Below are 17,566 nucleotides of genomic sequence, written 5' to 3' on the forward strand. Positions count from 1 at the left end.
GCAATGCAGTACATTTCATAACAACCAATGAAAACTGAACTGGATACTGCCCCCAGAAACTCTTAAAGCAATACAGCAGGTGAAAATTGGCAAGGCAGCTGGGGTTGACAGAATCCCACCTAAAACCTGGAAGCATGGTGGCCAAACACTCCATGCTAAGTTTCACGAATTTGTGGTGCGTTGTTGGGAACGAGGTGAACTGCCTTCAGACCTTTGTGATGCTGTCATCGTCACCTTGTACAAGAGGAAAGGAGATAAATCAGACTGCTCAAATTACCGAGGTATTACTCTGCTCTCCATTGCTGGTAAAATCCTTGCAAGAATTCTTTTGAACAAATTAATACCCACCATAGCAGAAGATCTTCTGCCTGAAAGCCAATGTGGTTTCAGAGCCAACAGAGGTACCACAGACATGGTATTTGTTCTCAGACAACTCTGAGAGAAGTGCAGGGAACAGAACAAAGGACTCTATGTTACCTTTGTTGATCTCACCAAGGCTTTTGATACTGTGAGCAGAAAAGGTCTGTGGTGGATTTTGGAATGTTTAGGATGTCCCCCCGAGTTCCTTAAAATGATCATCTCGCTTCATGAGGACCAACACAGTCAAGTCAGATATGGCGACGCACTTTCTGAGCCGTTTCCAATAGCCAATGGTGTGAAGCAAGGCTGCATTCTCTCACCAACTTTATTCACAGTCTTCTTCAGCATGATGCTCCAAAGGGTCACAGCAGACCTCGATGATGAAAACGGTGTCTACATTTGATATCATACTGATGGGAGCCTATTCAACCTAAGGTGACTGAAGGCCCACACTAAGACCTTAAATCATCTTGTCCGTGAGCTGCTTTACGCTGATGATGCCACCCTTGTTGCCCACACAGAAGTAGCTCTGCAGCGTCTAACATCCTGCTTTGCAGAGGCTGCTGAGCTTTTTGGGCTGGAAGTCAGCTTGAAGAAGACAGAAGTTTTCTTCAGCCTGCACCTCAGGAAGTCTCCCATCATCCCCATATCACCATTGGTGAAACAGAGCTCAAATCAGTCCAGCAGTTTAATTACCTGGGTAGCATCATCTCCTCAGATGATAAGATTGATGTAGAAATAGACAACAGGTTAGCAAAGGCATACAGAGCTTTTGGTAAACTCCATAAAAGAGTGTGGCAAAACAAACACCTGAAGAAAAGTACAAAGATCAGTGTTTACAGAGCCATTGTACTGTCTACTCTTTTATATGGATCTGAATCATGGGTCATTTACCACCACCACTTGTGTCTCTGAGAACGCTTCCGTCAGCGCTGCCTCCATACAATCCTAAACATCCACTGGACAGATTATATGACCAACACGAGCATTGAGGCCATGCTGCTGAGAACACAGCTGCGCTGGGCAGGGCACGTCTCCAGGATGCAGGACTACCGCCTCCCTAAGATTGTGCACTATGGGGAACTTGCCACTGGCTACCGCAAGAGAGGAGCCCCAAAGAGGAGATACAAGGACTGCCTGAAACAATCCCTCAGCCTTGACCATATTGATCACCACCATTGGTCTACCCTGGCCTCCAATCGGGAGGCCTGGAGACACACCATCTATAACGCTGCTGCTGCTTTTGAGAACACACGCAGGATCACTCTCGAGGAGAAAAGACAGCGCAGAGAGAATCGCGTCTTGTCGATATCACCTGGGGAGTCTTTCTGCTGTGCCTTCTGCAACCGGACTTGTCTATCTCGCATTGGCCTTTTTAGCTTGTAGCAAGTGCGGGTAGAGCCCTTCTCAAATCTTCGTTCGTGAAGCCCAGCCATGATGATGATGATAACTCTTTGTGCCCAACCTGTGAGCCACTTGCTCACCCATCATGTAACACAGTTATCCAGCTGTGTGCTGGAAACTTTGTCCAAAAGGGTACTGTGAGAGTAGTATCCTGTATATATACTGAAAAGTTATCAAAAGCTTTGCTGAAGTCCGAAAATATTACATCTAATGGATTTCCTAGATCAAGGAGGTTACCTTGTCATCGAAGGAAATCAGGTTCAGTAAGTAGGACTTTCGCCTCATGAAGCTGTGATGGCTGTGACCAATGACTGCATTGTCCTACAGGTGTTTTTCAATACAGCCCAGAATAATCTTCATCCTGAGGTGAGACTGACAAGCCTGTAGTTCCAGGTCCTCCTTCTTCCATTCTTGAAAATTGAGACCAGTCAACTGGGACCTCTCCAGATTCCCAAGACCACCTGAAAAGCACTGAGAGAGGTGTTGCGGTGACATCAGTTAGCTCCTCAAGGATTCTTGGATGAATCCCATCAGGTCTCATAGATTTATAGGGATCCAGCTCAACTACTAGATCCCAAAATAATTCCAGGGTTAACTCGCAGTCATGGACAGATGTAATTTCTACACTGTCTTGTGCTGTTAATATATTTGAAAAAAACCCTCTTCTCCTTGTCCCCCACATTTCTGACAGGTTCAACTCCAATTGAGCTTCAGCTGCAAAAATTTTCTCCCTACTGTGGCAAGCTGCATCTCTGTATTCTTCCCATGTCACTGGACCTTGCTTCCAATGGGCATACACCTTCCTTTTTCTCCTTATTTCCAAGAGCAGATACCTGCTCAGCCAAGTTGGCCTTCTGCCTCATCTGCTTGACTTGCAACATTTTGGAATTGTCTGCTCCTGTGCCCTCAGGACGTGATCTTTAAAGTGTGACCAGCACTGATAGACCCCAGAGTACAAAATCATTTCTCATGGGCACTTTAGTTACTTCTTGAGCAGCCTGAAGTCTGCTCTCCTCATGCCCAGAGTTGAACTATTATTGTTTGTATTAATTTTGGGACTGCTTTTACTTCAGCTGTAGTGGCAATATTCCAAGTTAAGTTTCAATGGACTATTACTGCAGGGATTACTCAGAATCATAGAATCATCAGGGTTGGAAGAGACCTTTAAAATCATCCAATCCAACCATCCACGCAGCACTAACACTCAACCCCCTGAACCACTAAACCATCACCCAGAGCCAGATCCGGATGCCTTTGAAAGACCTTCAGGGATGGTGACTTCACCACCACCCTGGGCAATGTACTGCAAAGGACTGTTTTGATCCAAGTCCTAAGGACACAGTCCGTGTTGACTACATTAATTTTCTTCAAACAAAATGTTTCAGGGATGGCCTCAGAGGCCTAAATCAGCAGCTCATCTGCAAGGAGTTTCTCACCCCAAACCAGTTATCAACCTACTGGTGGGAACAGGACCAGTAGGTAAGGCTTTAGAAAGCACTGCCATTCTCCTGAATCCAGGGATGGCAAGGGAAGTCATAATTCAATCTCACCCTGATAGTGCCCAACTGCATCCAAACGTTTTTCACCCACAGTTGGTCACCCTGCATCCCACAGAGGAAGTACCACAAATCAAAACAATTCCCTGGGCTCAGAACCTCCAGTCAACCACCAAGTAGGAGCAAAGAAAAACGTTGCCAGAAAGCTATCCAACCTTTTTTCCTTGGGAAAACACAGCACAGCCACATAGGCACCACTGCAATCATGTAATCCTCTTGGCACAGCTACTACAGGATTAAGACTACCATTCCTTCTTTATTGTAAGTTTCAGAGATAGAGCAGAGGGAGATGGGCCTGACAGCAAGGACCAGAGGTTCACTTGGAAATTCCTTGAGGAGGAACTTTCTATGATGAACTAGGCTTTCAGGATGAACATACCAATGGTGTTTGTGCAAGGCAGTCTACAGGACAACATGTTACTTCCTAGAGGTCCCTGCAGTCAAGTTAGCAGCTGTTTGAGGAATAGCTTCTTTTCAAAAAGCTCCAAATAAGGCCTACAGTGGAACTGTTCAGCCTTAAAGCCAGATAATATGTACTTCAAAGTAAATACCCAAACCAGGGAGAAATGAGGATTCTGAGGAGAAACTGAAAGGAGTTTTCTTACCGTACCATGTTACTGTTAATGTAGATTTAGCACTGAAATACTTGTGAGTTTCCACCGAAATTCCCATAAAACTCAAAACTAAAGCCTTCACTAAATCAAGTGTCAAGGTACTTACATTTTTTTGCTTTGTTTGCTGTAGGAAGCCTCAAATGCCAGAGAAAAATAATTATCAATTAAGGGAAATAAATTAATAAAAATCCCAAGATTTTCTCCTAGAAGTATGGAGTCACAATGTCAACAGCATAAAAACAACAGCTATTCTTTTACAAAGGTCAAGCCTGTTATTTTCAGTTACACTAGAAGCATTCATTTAATTCTTATGATCAAGATTCATGAGAGTCCTGGGTTTGCCACACGTTCTGGCTATCACAACAAAACCAAAGTAACTTGGGAGAAACCCCCAAGTAATCCTTCTCTTCCATCCTCTTCTCCTGAAATGTTATCTTTGAAAAGGTAACACCTGTGAAACCCATTCATAATTCCAGTGACTTTACACTGATGTATTTAGCAGCACTACCTCAGAAAACTAAGATTTTGTAAAATCCTGAGATCAGAACCAGGTTGTGGTGTTTCACCTTCTCATTCATCCAATTCCTCAATTAGCAGCATTCTGCATTTACATTCCAGATGGTGCCACAGATCCATGACAAAGTTGTTACAAGAGATTCATTCAGAACACAAAATATTCAAGCAGTTGACATTTTGCCCCACATATTGCTCGAGGCAAGTATGAGGCAGAGACTGGGTTTGGTAATCACATGGATTTACTCTACGTCTTGATTCTCACAAGACCAACCAATGCCCTTCAGTTATCATCCTCTCCCAGTAATTAAGCTTTTCTTCAGGAAAACACATGATTTGATAAGGAGCTCTGTGACATTTTCAGGGTGCACAAGGGCTGACATGTTGCTTGGGAACTTGACAGACTGTGAACGTCCACTTGCAGTTTTACACATGTGGATATCTATAGAAACTTCCCTTTATCTCTTCCCCTTTTGAAACTCCTGTTGAGTATAATATAAAGAATTAGATAATATAAAGCATTGAATGATTTGTCCAAATTAGGGAGTTTATTTTCCTCACTATTCATTCTTTTTGTTCCCATCATTTTCTCCTCCATGAAAACAGTGTTGTTTAATGGGTCCAGCAAAACTAGCTAGATCCTTCTGGTGTTAATCACAGCATGGTTGACGTTGGAAGGCACCTCTGGAGTTCATGTGGTCTAACCCTCTGCTCCAGCAGGGTCACCTGGAGCTGGTTGCTCGTGACTGTGTCCAGACAGCTTTTGCGTATTTCCAATGTGGGAGACCCAACAAGCTCTCCAGGCAATCTGTGCCAGTGCTCAGTCACCCTCACAGAAAAAAAAGTTTCCTGATGTTCAGAGCAGCAGTGTTTCAGTCTGTGCCCATTGCCTCTGGTCCTGTTACTAAGCACCACCACGGAAAAATATCTAAAGGCAGATCACATTTCTACCATTATTAAGCAAAACACATAAGCAGAAAAAGACCTCTCAGACTTGCACTAGCTAAGAATATCGATGTTAAGACTTTTCATCTGGTTTCCTAATGAAATGGATGTTCTCATACTGTCTGTTCTCTCCTATTTGCTTTTCAGTCTGTCAGCTGTTTTCACTACATTTAGACAGCTTCAAAGACAAGTGAAAACTTATTAAAAGTTTTTAGTTCCTCAAACTTAAAAAATCTGTGGAAGGACAGAGAGGCTCAGATTAATGATTCATTAAGACAAATGACAAGCAGAACATGGTTTTTGTATCTTCTCTTTCTTTCAAAAATATTTAAGACTGCTTGTCCATCACAGTACCCAGACCACTGAATCAATCACAGACTGCCATTTCTTGCCTGGTCTTGTAAACGGAATTACCACCGTGTTAGCACCAGCAATTCATACAAGTCCATGCAAAGGACTTGTATGAATTGCCTGTGCTAACACACGAAGGACTTGTATGGACTTGTATGAATTACAAGTCCTAACCCAGTCTTATTAGTTCTGCAGCCCATGGGACAGACTCTCTTGTTGTTGCAGTATTTGCTTATTAGTACAGAATTAAATTGTATTTGTCCAAATGTAAGACATTTCTGTCACAGTGTAACGTCATCCACCTATAAGTTTTTTGTCCAAATATACTAGTTTGCACAGTGTTAAAATGATGTAAAAAGTGTGCGTAAACAAAGTTATAGTAAAGACATGCAAAAATACTAGTCCTCTGTCACAGAATAATCAGCCCTAAATCAAAACACATTTAAATTTAGAAATAGTCTGTCCACTCTAGAAGCTTGTAAAAAGGGAAGGTAAAAAGGTGCTGAGATGCCTCTCACAGGGTATGTAATAAAAATCAAGAAATAACAGATTTTTCTGATGCTTAATAAGAGGGAAGGGCATAGAAGAAAATGAAAAGTTATGTGCTTCCCCTTTCATGCTAATTAACACATTCAGAAGCTGTACTAAAAGGAATTTAAACTCGTGATAGTCATAAGAGAACAGATCAAAGGAGAAAAAAACAGACCAAGTCAAGGAAAAGAAAGCTGCACATGCCTTTCAGTTAACAGAATACAGATCTGAAGGAGGTAAGATGTATGCTTTTTTATTCTACATAAAGATTTGTATATTTTTATTATACACAGAATTTTCTCCTTCGTTTCAAAATTATGCTCCAGAAGAGGCTTGACTGTCTCTAAGTGAACTCATAGATGTTATTCTTCCTTGGCTAGAACTGTTCTTGTGTTTTAAACTTTACCTGTGTAAGGTAGGTAGCTTAGCTGGATACTATCAAGTAGGATCTACTGTTGTGCGCTTTAAATGACAGAAACATGACTACTTGTGGATTTCTTATTCACTATATTTGATAATTAGATTTTTAACTGTTAAGACAGCTTGGAGCTGGATGATTATTACCTTAAGACTGGGAGTTAAGATTATAACATAAATTCCCTGCACATCTGAGTTTAAACTGTGGAAAACATAAATTACTATTCCCATCTGAAAGTCAACAGATCTCTGAGACTTTACAGTGATTGAAAATGTGTCCCCTGATTGTTTACAGGGAATAACAGAAATAAACAGCTACTTGTAAGGACAGTATTAGTTTTTCTTCTCAATAATTTTTCTTGTCCAGGTAAATTGCTTTTCTTTGTGTATTCTAGACTGTACTTCAGAAATCTGCCATCACTTTGTACCTAAAAAGATGACATTAAATTCTTCTCTGTTACAGTCAGGTGCAAATACTTTTATGTCACTGGAGATACTAAAATGTAGACTACAGCCTATAGTTAGAGTTTTGTCTTAAATTGGGACAGCTGCACATGTGTGTGGATCTACTTGATTCTGAAGAGATCAGATTATCCTGCCTCCCTAAAATGCTCTGGTTAAAACACAGAAGTTGATAATATTACACTTTAAAGATTACAATTATTTATCATACTAAGGCATGGTGTTTCTACCCTGTAGGTCTGAGCAGGACCAAGCTCACAAAATGCGCAGACGAAACGACCACCCGTATGGCAACTATTTCAGAGGCAGAGGACACACCTATTTTGCAGCAGAAGAGTAAGCATAAACCAAAACCTACATTAGCCTTTAAGCTGGTGAAAAAATTGCATTGAAAGAAAACCAGAAACAGAAAAAAAAAATGGGGAATGAATTCCATATGTCTTAGCAGGGAGAATATTAACACAGAAAGGAGGGGGGTTTTGACTAGGAAACTTACAATTACTTTGACAGCTTGCTTTCTGACAGACAGTGGAATGCTGCTTCTCCAAAGTCCCCTGTGACCAGTAGGAAGGATGTCAGAGCAGTTTGCTAAGTGTATTTTCCCTAAAATGACCCAGTGACACCAATACTGTGCCTAGCACATCACGAAACAAGAACTAAATCCTTACAGAGCTCTTAATGAATAATTCAAAGTTTCTTAGTCGTATTTAAGGTTTTATAGTGTTTTTTGTATCAAAAAAATTCTTCCACTACCAGCAGTTGTTGCAATGTGATGAAATCAGGATACATTTCTCAATACTTGCTGCCTAGAGAAATTCAGCAAATAAACATGACCCCCATCTCTGCAGGTGTGGCATTTAATTTATTTCACATTCTTTTCCAATATTGCAATGCTGTTTGCTGGATTTACAGGCAGGTATCCTTTCAGAAGCAGCAGTCACTGGTAGACTATTATCTTCAAAGACATATATTTCTTATTTTTAAAATGATTAAGAACTTGGCAGAGAACTTAGCTAACTGCTAAATCTACAGAGACTTGAATTTACTGATATTTTGTCCATTTTCTGAGGTAAATTCTACGCCATGCCTTCCTCTGATGAAAGGGCACTGATACAAACTTGTGCTCAAATCTTTCTTGCTCTCAGGAGCATACATCTAGTGGTGGTGTTATTATTTTGTTTTGCTTTCTTGACAGAGCTCTGGGCATTGGACTTTTCATTTTGGTGCTGGCAACTTTACTTGCCTTTGGCTGCTGGTATTACAAAAGACGTAGTGGCTACAAAAGTCTGCGGGTAAGCATGGCAGCTCACTTTCTAGCATGCTGTTATTTTGACATGTATTACCTTTATTTGCATGACATTAATGCAGAGAACATCAAATCTGTAACAGGACATCACTATCTCAGGCAATATATACACTGGCATATGTCACAGGCAAACCCACACAATATGAAACATGACTTGCCCTTGAGAACTTGCAAGTCAAAGGGGTAAGAGTAAGCAGAAGCAAAGGGACATGAAGCCAGCTGCCCAGCTTTACACATAAGTGGAAAAGATGCTTCTGTAGGAAGCATTATACTTAATATTTGCACAAAACCAAGACAAGTTCAGTGAGTAAGTCGTAAGACTTACCCCTAAATAAGGAGAGATATGCTTAGACTAAATCTAGAAAGCAGAGAATAAAAATAACTGTTAAAAGTAACTTAAGTAAATACGTTTACATACAGATGATGCACGATTCATCTCTATAAAACTTGACTTGCAGTTTTAAGATTTACAAAAAAGACCAGGGCAGATTTGAAGTTTGTTTTCTAAATGTTACTTTTAAAATATTCTACTTCATGTCTTCTAAGAAAATATATATATAAAAAAAAAGTACAATCCTCCTCATAACAACTGTTGTAAGAAATCAACAAACTTTATTTCTTAAGTTTTGCTCTTTCTCCTGTGGAAGAAAGGTCTTTTTTAATCCTTTAAAGTGAAAACTTGTTGTGATTTAACTCTAGGCAGCAGTTAAGTTCCATGCTTACTTACTTCCCCTTGCCACCCTGGTGAGGAGAATTGGAAAGAAAAGGTAAACATAAGTTAAGAAGTAACAGTTCAATAATTGAAACAAAATATAATCATCATCTACTAATCTATTACTGCTATTAATCACAAAAATGAAAGAGGGAGAGAACAATAAAACCCAAGACGAACAAGTGTGGCACAACACAGCTTCTCACCACTCCCTGACTGATGCCCATCCCATTCCTTAGCAGTAATAAGCCCCTCCCAGTCAACTCCCTCGTTTATATTCTGGGCATATTCTGTGGTGAGGAACATCGCTTTGGCCAGTACAGGTCAGGTGTCCCAGCCATGCTCCCTCCCAGTTTCTCATGTAGCTGATGTGCACCTGATGTCAGGGCATGAGACAATGAAAAACCCTTGATTTAGAGTAAGAGCAACAACCAAATCATTGTGTTATCGGCATTATTCTCATAATGAATCCAAACACAGCTCAGCCTGGCTGGAACCAGCACCAGGCTTTATCCAAATCTTTGGTTTACTATCTTTTTAGTATCTTTTAGTTATCCTAACATTTTGCAAAAGATATGATTATTTGGGATTTAAAAAACCCAGCGTACTTCTCATTTAAGTCATCAAATCCATTTCCTTCCTATTTTCCATAACTTTGTCCAATTTCCTTCCCAGTTATCTATCCAATACATTTATCAATTGGCAAAATACATAAAACCTGATGTTGCAAAAATGAAGGTAATACTTAAAAAAAACCCTTCAAAAATCAAACCAAATGCCTGTTTTGTACATCATGGCAAAAAGCACAATCTCCTTTTTAATTCCTTCTTATTGCGGACTGCTACTTTCTAGTTTTGAAAATCACATCTTTCTTAGGCTAGGGGAGAACTGGTACAGAATGTGTACAAAAGAAATGCTGGGAAAACAGAAAAAAAACCAAGCTTGGAGATTAAAGAAAGAAATGGGTAGGATAAAAATGAGGAGGCATTCGGATACATAAGAAGATGTCAGTTCCTGAAGTAGTCCTGGACCTAAAAAATGTGATGTTCATTTTTCTGGCAATGTAATTGGATAACACAGGAGGAAGACTATGCCTCAGTAGAGACAGCCAAAAGTGACAGGTAACCTGTCTCACTTACTTGCATTGTGTCTGGTCCCAATTCCAGACTTTAATACATATTGTAAACATGCTGTCAAATATTAAATGATGCATAATTTGCCCCAACTTCACAGTCTCTTCTTCCTTTCATCTTCACCATGTTTCTTTATGATCTGTCACAGAGCAAAAGCTCTAGTGTGAGCACAGTACGGAACGTGGTAGGAGAGGGAGCAATACTGGACTGCAAAATGACTCTCCAGGAGTACAGAAACTTTAATTCTGTGGTAAGTTGCAACTCAAGGTCTCATTTACTTAAACATAGTAAGATGTGGTGAGACAATATTGGTAAATGGGCAATTAATGATTTCTTCCTTGTGGTGTGCTCTCTAGATAGCATCTTCAATACCTCTACATCAACTTAGAAAGTACTATTTTGAACAATTTTTACTGTGAAAAGGGTTTTTAAAATGTACTATATAGAATTCTTAAAAAAATTAATTTCTTTCCCTTACATTTATTCTAAAGTTGTGTGGTCATTATGCAATCTATTACAATGATCTAACACTCAAATGCTGAAATATAAGGAAAAAACCCCAAACATTTTCCAGTAGGTGTTCTGCCATTCTGACAAACAACAAATGGACTGTGTCTAGTGTTACTATACTCTGACAAACATTGTCAGGGAATGTTATAAAACTTCAAGGTTTTAGCTCATCTAATCATTATGGAGAGATGAACATTCAAACTTCTAACTGTCAAAAAGTTAAATTAAGTGATAAGTATATATTAAGTAACGGGTGTGTTTAAATGGCTTTAGAATAGGGAAAAGGCCAATTTATAATCAGTTTTAAATAAGCTGCTCAAATTTTAACCCTAGAAATAAGACAACATGCCTGCACCAAGACTCTCACAGAAAAGCTTCAATACTTATCTGAGTTACCAATATAAAAACCCCCATATCTTTAGGAAAAATAATATCCTGCCTTTACAACACTGAAAGATCTTTCTTTGGATGAACAGTTCCAGTAAGATGAATCTGATGCAAAACCAGAAAACATACTAGCAAAATTAGACCTAATGAATGAGCTTAGCTATTTTAAGTCACTGAACCGTATCTAATACAGTGGTAAATAGCTTGCTGCATGTTTAATGTTATATTCTTGTACCTCAATTGTTTTTTTCAATCTCTCACACTGACTTTCCTTACCATAGGTACCTGATGCTCCACCAGCTTATGACAAAATTGCTGCAGATCAGTCACCACCACCTTATTCACCATGATAACATGAAATTTCAAACTCTTCATGCTCCCTCTTAATTTCCTGTACATGCTTAACTTTCTTACAGCTAAAATCATAGAAAAAAAAAAATCACATGCTTTCATTAGCAGTTGCTGAAACCACTTAGTTACAGACCTGGTTTTTGAAATGCCTCAATAAATCTGAATGTGCTTTTGGTTTAAGCTTTTCATTTCTTGTGATCAGATTAATACACTATGCTCTGGGCATCTTGAATCCTTCATAGGATTCAAGTGTAAGTATACATTATTCATGTATCAATCAAGAGTAAAAAGCACTGGCACCTTTATTTTCATCATTCTCTTTTAGTCTCCCTTCCCTTAAAAAAAATATATAAATAAAATATTCCTTTGAACGTGATGTACAAGAATCTGTCACAAAATGAACAGACCCTTTTGACTTCATATCCTGTTACAGACTATTTTCCTAACCAGCAGTTTTAAAATTAATTACCAAAAAGCAACTGTTTTACAATATGCTTTTACCTCACTTCACCTGTTTATGTACCTGTAATAAATTAATTCCTTATAAAACACAATCCAGGCAACGTAGAAAATACTGCTTAGAGACCATATTATGTCATACTCATCAATGGGTATAACAACATCATCTCTAGTTTCCTTATGGCAGTTTTGAGAGAGAGCAAGAGAACTTGGTGGACATAGAGCTTTATGCATCATCTGTTTCTAATATGATGAAACAATATGAAAAAATGCATGAAAACCATGTTACTTGAAGAATACAGAAGACAACAGACTTCAAGATGTTAATTCTTTCAGCTTGCCAGAACACTAGCAGTAATAAAACCCGAAGAATTGTGATGCATATAAATTAGCAATATAGATTCGATAGTTATTTTTTACTTAGTCTTTTTGTTATTGCTTATTTGCCAGATTATTACTTAATATGACATTCAGATCAGCAAATTTATACGTAAGGCCTGATATCTCACAGCAGGAGGCAGCTAGAACTGTACAACATTCCTTAAATTGAAAAGTAGTAATAGAAGAAAACTAATTTCATAAATCAATTAACTGCTATTAGCTAAGAATTCAGCTTTTTGTCACCAAATATGCAAATACAAACACCTTAAAACAACAAAAAAAAATTAAACATAAGGCAGATTTACTTGCCTCACATAAAACTCCACAGGTGGTGATAAATAATGACACAGCTTTTTTGAAATGTTTCTTTTGTAATAAAAGCATTTATTTAGATGTTTTTATACATTGTTCATAGATGTTATATTAGACATATGTTTTCATTATATCTAATATCTATGTAGCATCTAATATATGGAGTTTATGTGAGGCAAGTAAATCTGCCTTGTGTTAAAAGCTTTTTTTTGTTTGTTTTAAGGAGTATACATACATAAGGTGTATATATATATAAGGTATATATATATAAATGTATGTAATATATAAATCTTTATATAGATTGTATAAAACTGTTGGAAGGTAATAAATATCAGTAATTGTAGTGAAAGGTGATATATGTGGTTTTATAAATTTGGTTGATATATTTATTTAGAAAGATAGAGAGGTACTTTAACCCAAAGAGCTGTCTTACCTGTCTCATTTCCAATACATACTTTAAGGAAAAAAACTGTGGACTTGTTGAGTGACAGGAAGAAGAATACACAGAATTCCAGCTTATAGCTAGTAAGCATTAGAGATGGAGAACACAATGGCTAACTAATTTTTTTGCAGAACTGGTAAGCTAAAGCTTGAGGCTAATATTTTTAGCAACTCTGTGCTCTGCATCTCTCTACCCTAAGGCAGCATCCTTTCAAAAGACTCTGTAGTGCTACAGTGGAATAGAACTGACATACACATTCATGGCTGAGAAAAAAGCTGATTTCCATAGAGATTATATAATATAGAGAAATAAAGTGCTTAGAGTTCAAAAGGCTTTACTTGATTTAACACATTTTTAGTAGTGTCAGCACTAAATGTGTTACCAGCTGTTGGAAAAGCTCACAAGGAAGTTAACACTGACAAAGTAGAAACATAAATTTATTTCCAGAACTACATAAGGTCAGATTGTTAAAACTGCTCAGCAGCCAGAGCTGGAACTATTACACTTTGACATGAATTTATAGACACTTAAAAGATAGATAAGCCCTATTCTGGTTTTCGGAAAAGTTCTCCCCTTTCTAATCCCTGTGAAAGCAGTATTCTTTATTAGTAGACACAGTTAGACAGTGATCTCAGATTTTAATTAGTGCATTAAAGTAAGAGCATGAAATAGAGGTTCACAGAGCACCATATTATATAGGTGGAAACTTTATCAGTGACCACCACTGTGAATTCCATTTTTCAAATCTGGCTCTATATCCAGTGATGGTACACTGCAGAGTCTGGCTGCTGATCCATTAACTAAACACCAATACAAGACAGTTCAGATTGTGATAGCAAGAGACCTGCAGTTGCCAAAGCTGCACGTTGCAAGCACTGGCTATTTTATGTATTTACTGTATTACAATCAATAATACTGCACTTCACCAAGCACAAGTTAAAACTTCCTAGGAAGTCTGTTCCCGTACAAAGAAAGAGAAATATACAGAAATGTCTCAACAACCACACATGGAGAACGTGGCATAGAGTTTTCAAATTTCCAGGAAAGTCTTTCACATTACATAGTTATATGACCCCAGAATAACAACTACTCACCAAAATCTAGATTTATAATTAATCTGGTATGGTAGTATATGTAACAGGGAGTGTGTAAAACTCAAGTACCTTCTGCTTCTCTGGTTTTTACCCTCTTTTCAATTAGGCCGAAATCAGAGGCATTGTATTACAACTGTAAGTCTGAACAAAGATGAAATTTGTGCTTTATTTTCTGCCATCAAAAAAAGCTAATGAAGAAACTCATAGGCATTTTGAGTTTCCCCCCAAGATGGTGATGATGACAAGTGGCTGATTATAGTTGCAGAATGAAGCTCTGTGTGCTACTGGTCTGCATTAAACTGCTTCTGCGGCTTGCAGACACACTGTGACTAAAGCTTATCTGTACAGGAAGATAGCAACTTCACAGCTACGCATGCAACCCTTATGAAGATGCAATGAACACCTTCAAAACCAGGCCTCTCATGAACACAGTAGATTTTGGTCAGATTGCTATACTGCAGTGGTACTAGCAGTTGTATTGTCTATGTTTGGACTCCTGGATAGCAGTTGTATTGTCTATGTTTGGACTCCTGGAATGATCCTGCTGGATCATCTACTTTCTAACGCAGTTACAGGCCTCAGTGTAGCCTTCAAAGATTCCAGAATACTGGTCAGCCATCCCAGCCACTGCCCAAAGGTAAAATGTAGCAGGTCCTGATGAGTTCAATCCTCCTGGCATCCCGAACCACATAGCAAAACACTCACTGAGCCATGCGCCAGAAAGGTATACTTCATATATGTCAGAGAGCTATGATAGAAGAATGTACCAAGAACTTTTCACAGGAAGCACCTACTTTATTTTTGAGTCTCACCAGTCCAGTGTAACAGGACTGGCATTTCCAGCTAGTTAGTAGACAGTCTAGTGACATTCACCTCAGCAATCTCTTTCGGCTTAACTTCTGCTGCAGCTGGGGATCTATGTATATTATCTTGGCCTTAAGCATTCTATTAGTATTAGCCATATGGGTTGCCATTTTTCAGTAAAATATAGCATTGCCAGAATATTTTGATTCATGTTTATGTCTAATATTGGTAAAATATCCATTACTTTGTGGGTGTACATCTATGTATTCATGTGACATAAGAGTACATTTTCTTGCATTTAAAATCAACTATGAACTGAGTTTAAATTAGTACAAGACATAGAGTGATGGCCCAATATAAATACTGTGGTCTTTCAATGGTTCTGTCAGGTCTTTTCAATTCTGCTAGCTTCCATTTCTGGATGCGAGAAATAGAATGCTCTGCTGCATGTTTGCTATGTTCTCTGCTTACACAGTAGCCTTCCTTTCTCCCAATTCTTTTTTTAATTTACCTTACCATCCACTGCATTCTTGTGCCTAGTAGGGAAAAGATCTGACTCGCTTTTGTTGAAAAGCACCTTCTAAGAAAAAGTTTATCTTCCAAGTTTATCAGTTTGTCCTTTACCACTTACCTTGGCAGAAGTAATTGATTTTTACTTCTGCATACCATCACATGCACCCCAACCATCTCATTGCTCCTGACACTCTGGAGTGAAACAGATGTCCTTTTTAGACACCATTCAGTGCTGGATTTGCTCGTGCAGTTGTTTTCAGGAGGAATTTTAGGATTGTCATCTGGTAAACATATTCAGAAAAAACTTGAACTGCTTCAGGATTTGCACAAAAACAACAAAATTGTATAGTGAGTAATATAATAATACCCTGACCAAAATTCCATGACCATTAATCTGCTGTAGAGGAATCCCTGCAAGGATTAGAAGGTATCAGATACCTGCCTATTACTCCTCTTTCTGTATCTCCAGAAAACTCTTTCTGAACATTTTTTGTATTGACACAGATTTAAGAAGCCTGTCTTTCTTACATTTTTAATTCTTGGGATATGCAGCCCACGTAATCTACACTTCTTAGATTTTGGCCTCACCAACAGGAAGGACAACAATGATATTTCAGTCAGCTCCTCATTCAAAACTTCTGCTGTTTAGCAGGATTCTGTTTAGCTGTTTAGCTTCTCCTACCACTTCTTAAACGAGAAGCAATTTTATGGTTTTATGTCATTTTTATTTCTGCTCTGCTTCTCTGCATTACTGCTCAGCTTTCTCCAGTACCTGATTCTTTGGATGCAAAATCTGCTCTTTCATGTCACAGACAAACTCAGGCTGAGTTCACAAAATTCTCCTGGCATTACTTTTTTATGATGTGTGTACATACTGGGGGAAAACTTGATTATTTTTTGTTCTTTCCACTAAGCATTCTCTGCTGGCCACTACAGTGAGACAAATGCCCAGTCTAAGGTGTAGCTCATACAAGGACTGGACTGCTGTACTGAAACGCATCACTTGCATTTCATGTGCCAAAGTAAGAAGCTCACCTTCAAATATGGGCTGCTTTTTAACAAAAGATAATGTTTTTACATCAATTTCTTAGACCAAGGAAGGAGGAAAATACTTCCAGACAGGCCTCTCCCATTTTTACTTCTTCTGAGATCACTTTGCAGAAAAGCACTCTAGAAACAAGAACTACAGAATATTGGCCAGATGAGCCTCAAATTACTGTAATTTTAGTATTTGTGTGTTGCTAATATGAATTGACAAGGGTTTTCATAAATAGATGTAAGCAATTCCTTCTTCTCAGTAATTGATTATAATAGTAAAAATTTTTATACTGTGTAAATTGAATCCATCATAATAATAATAACCCATCATAATTCTTTTTCTTTATTACAAGGAAGATGCCCTGTGGCTACATGGTAATATCCTGTCACTAATCCCTCTTTGATGTTTTATTTCACTGCTGCATGTCATTAAAAAAAAGACTGAGGAATGATTCTACAAATAACAGCACATTATGTGGATGGATCTCAACGTATATGCTGGTACCAGGTGCTGATGACTACTAACAGCCAAAGTACTCTTATCTTATACTTGTGGATTTACTAGATGGAATCAATATGAACAATTAAAAAAGAGTATTGTTTTCTTTTTATGCTATAGATATTGACAAGCAAAGTTCTAGAGACTGAAGACAATCACAAAAATCACAGTTGTTTCTTTCCTATCTTGTTTTCCCATGCTATTTAATTTTTATAAATGCTGTCAATGCCCCTCACATTCTTGAAAACAATTTAATTTTCTAAATAATTTTTCTTCTTTGTAAAAAGCAAGAATAGGGGAAAATAAAGCAGTAATCTAGTTGTCTAACCTTTAGTAATGGATGGGATGTTGGAAGGAGTTCAGGGGACCAAGGATTCTATTCCCAGTTCCTCCATGTTGCTATGAAAACTCAGTACTTCATTGCCTTCATCTGCAAAAGGTGGAAAATCATATTTATGCAAATTTTAATAGA

General features: G+C 38.2%; 1 protein-coding gene across 1 annotated transcript; it reads left to right on the top strand.

Annotated features, from left to right (window-relative positions):
• The first annotated feature begins 7,415 nt into the window (after positions 1 to 7,415).
• MLANA (melan-A) lies at positions 7,416 to 11,642 on the top strand. Its single transcript, XM_050328737.1, has 4 exons — positions 7,416 to 7,489; positions 8,349 to 8,445; positions 10,453 to 10,554; positions 11,483 to 11,642. Exons 1-4 carry the CDS (start codon positions 7,416 to 7,418, stop codon positions 11,549 to 11,551), a joined length of 342 nt encoding a protein of 113 aa, XP_050184694.1. The 3' UTR covers positions 11,552 to 11,642.
• Positions 11,643 to 17,566: the final 5,924 nt, after the last annotated feature.

This window comes from Myiozetetes cayanensis, unplaced genomic scaffold, assembly GCF_022539395.1.
Source record: "Myiozetetes cayanensis isolate MyiCay16 unplaced genomic scaffold, myiCay2020 scf4, whole genome shotgun sequence".
Lineage (NCBI taxonomy): Eukaryota > Metazoa > Chordata > Aves > Passeriformes > Tyrannidae > Myiozetetes > Myiozetetes cayanensis.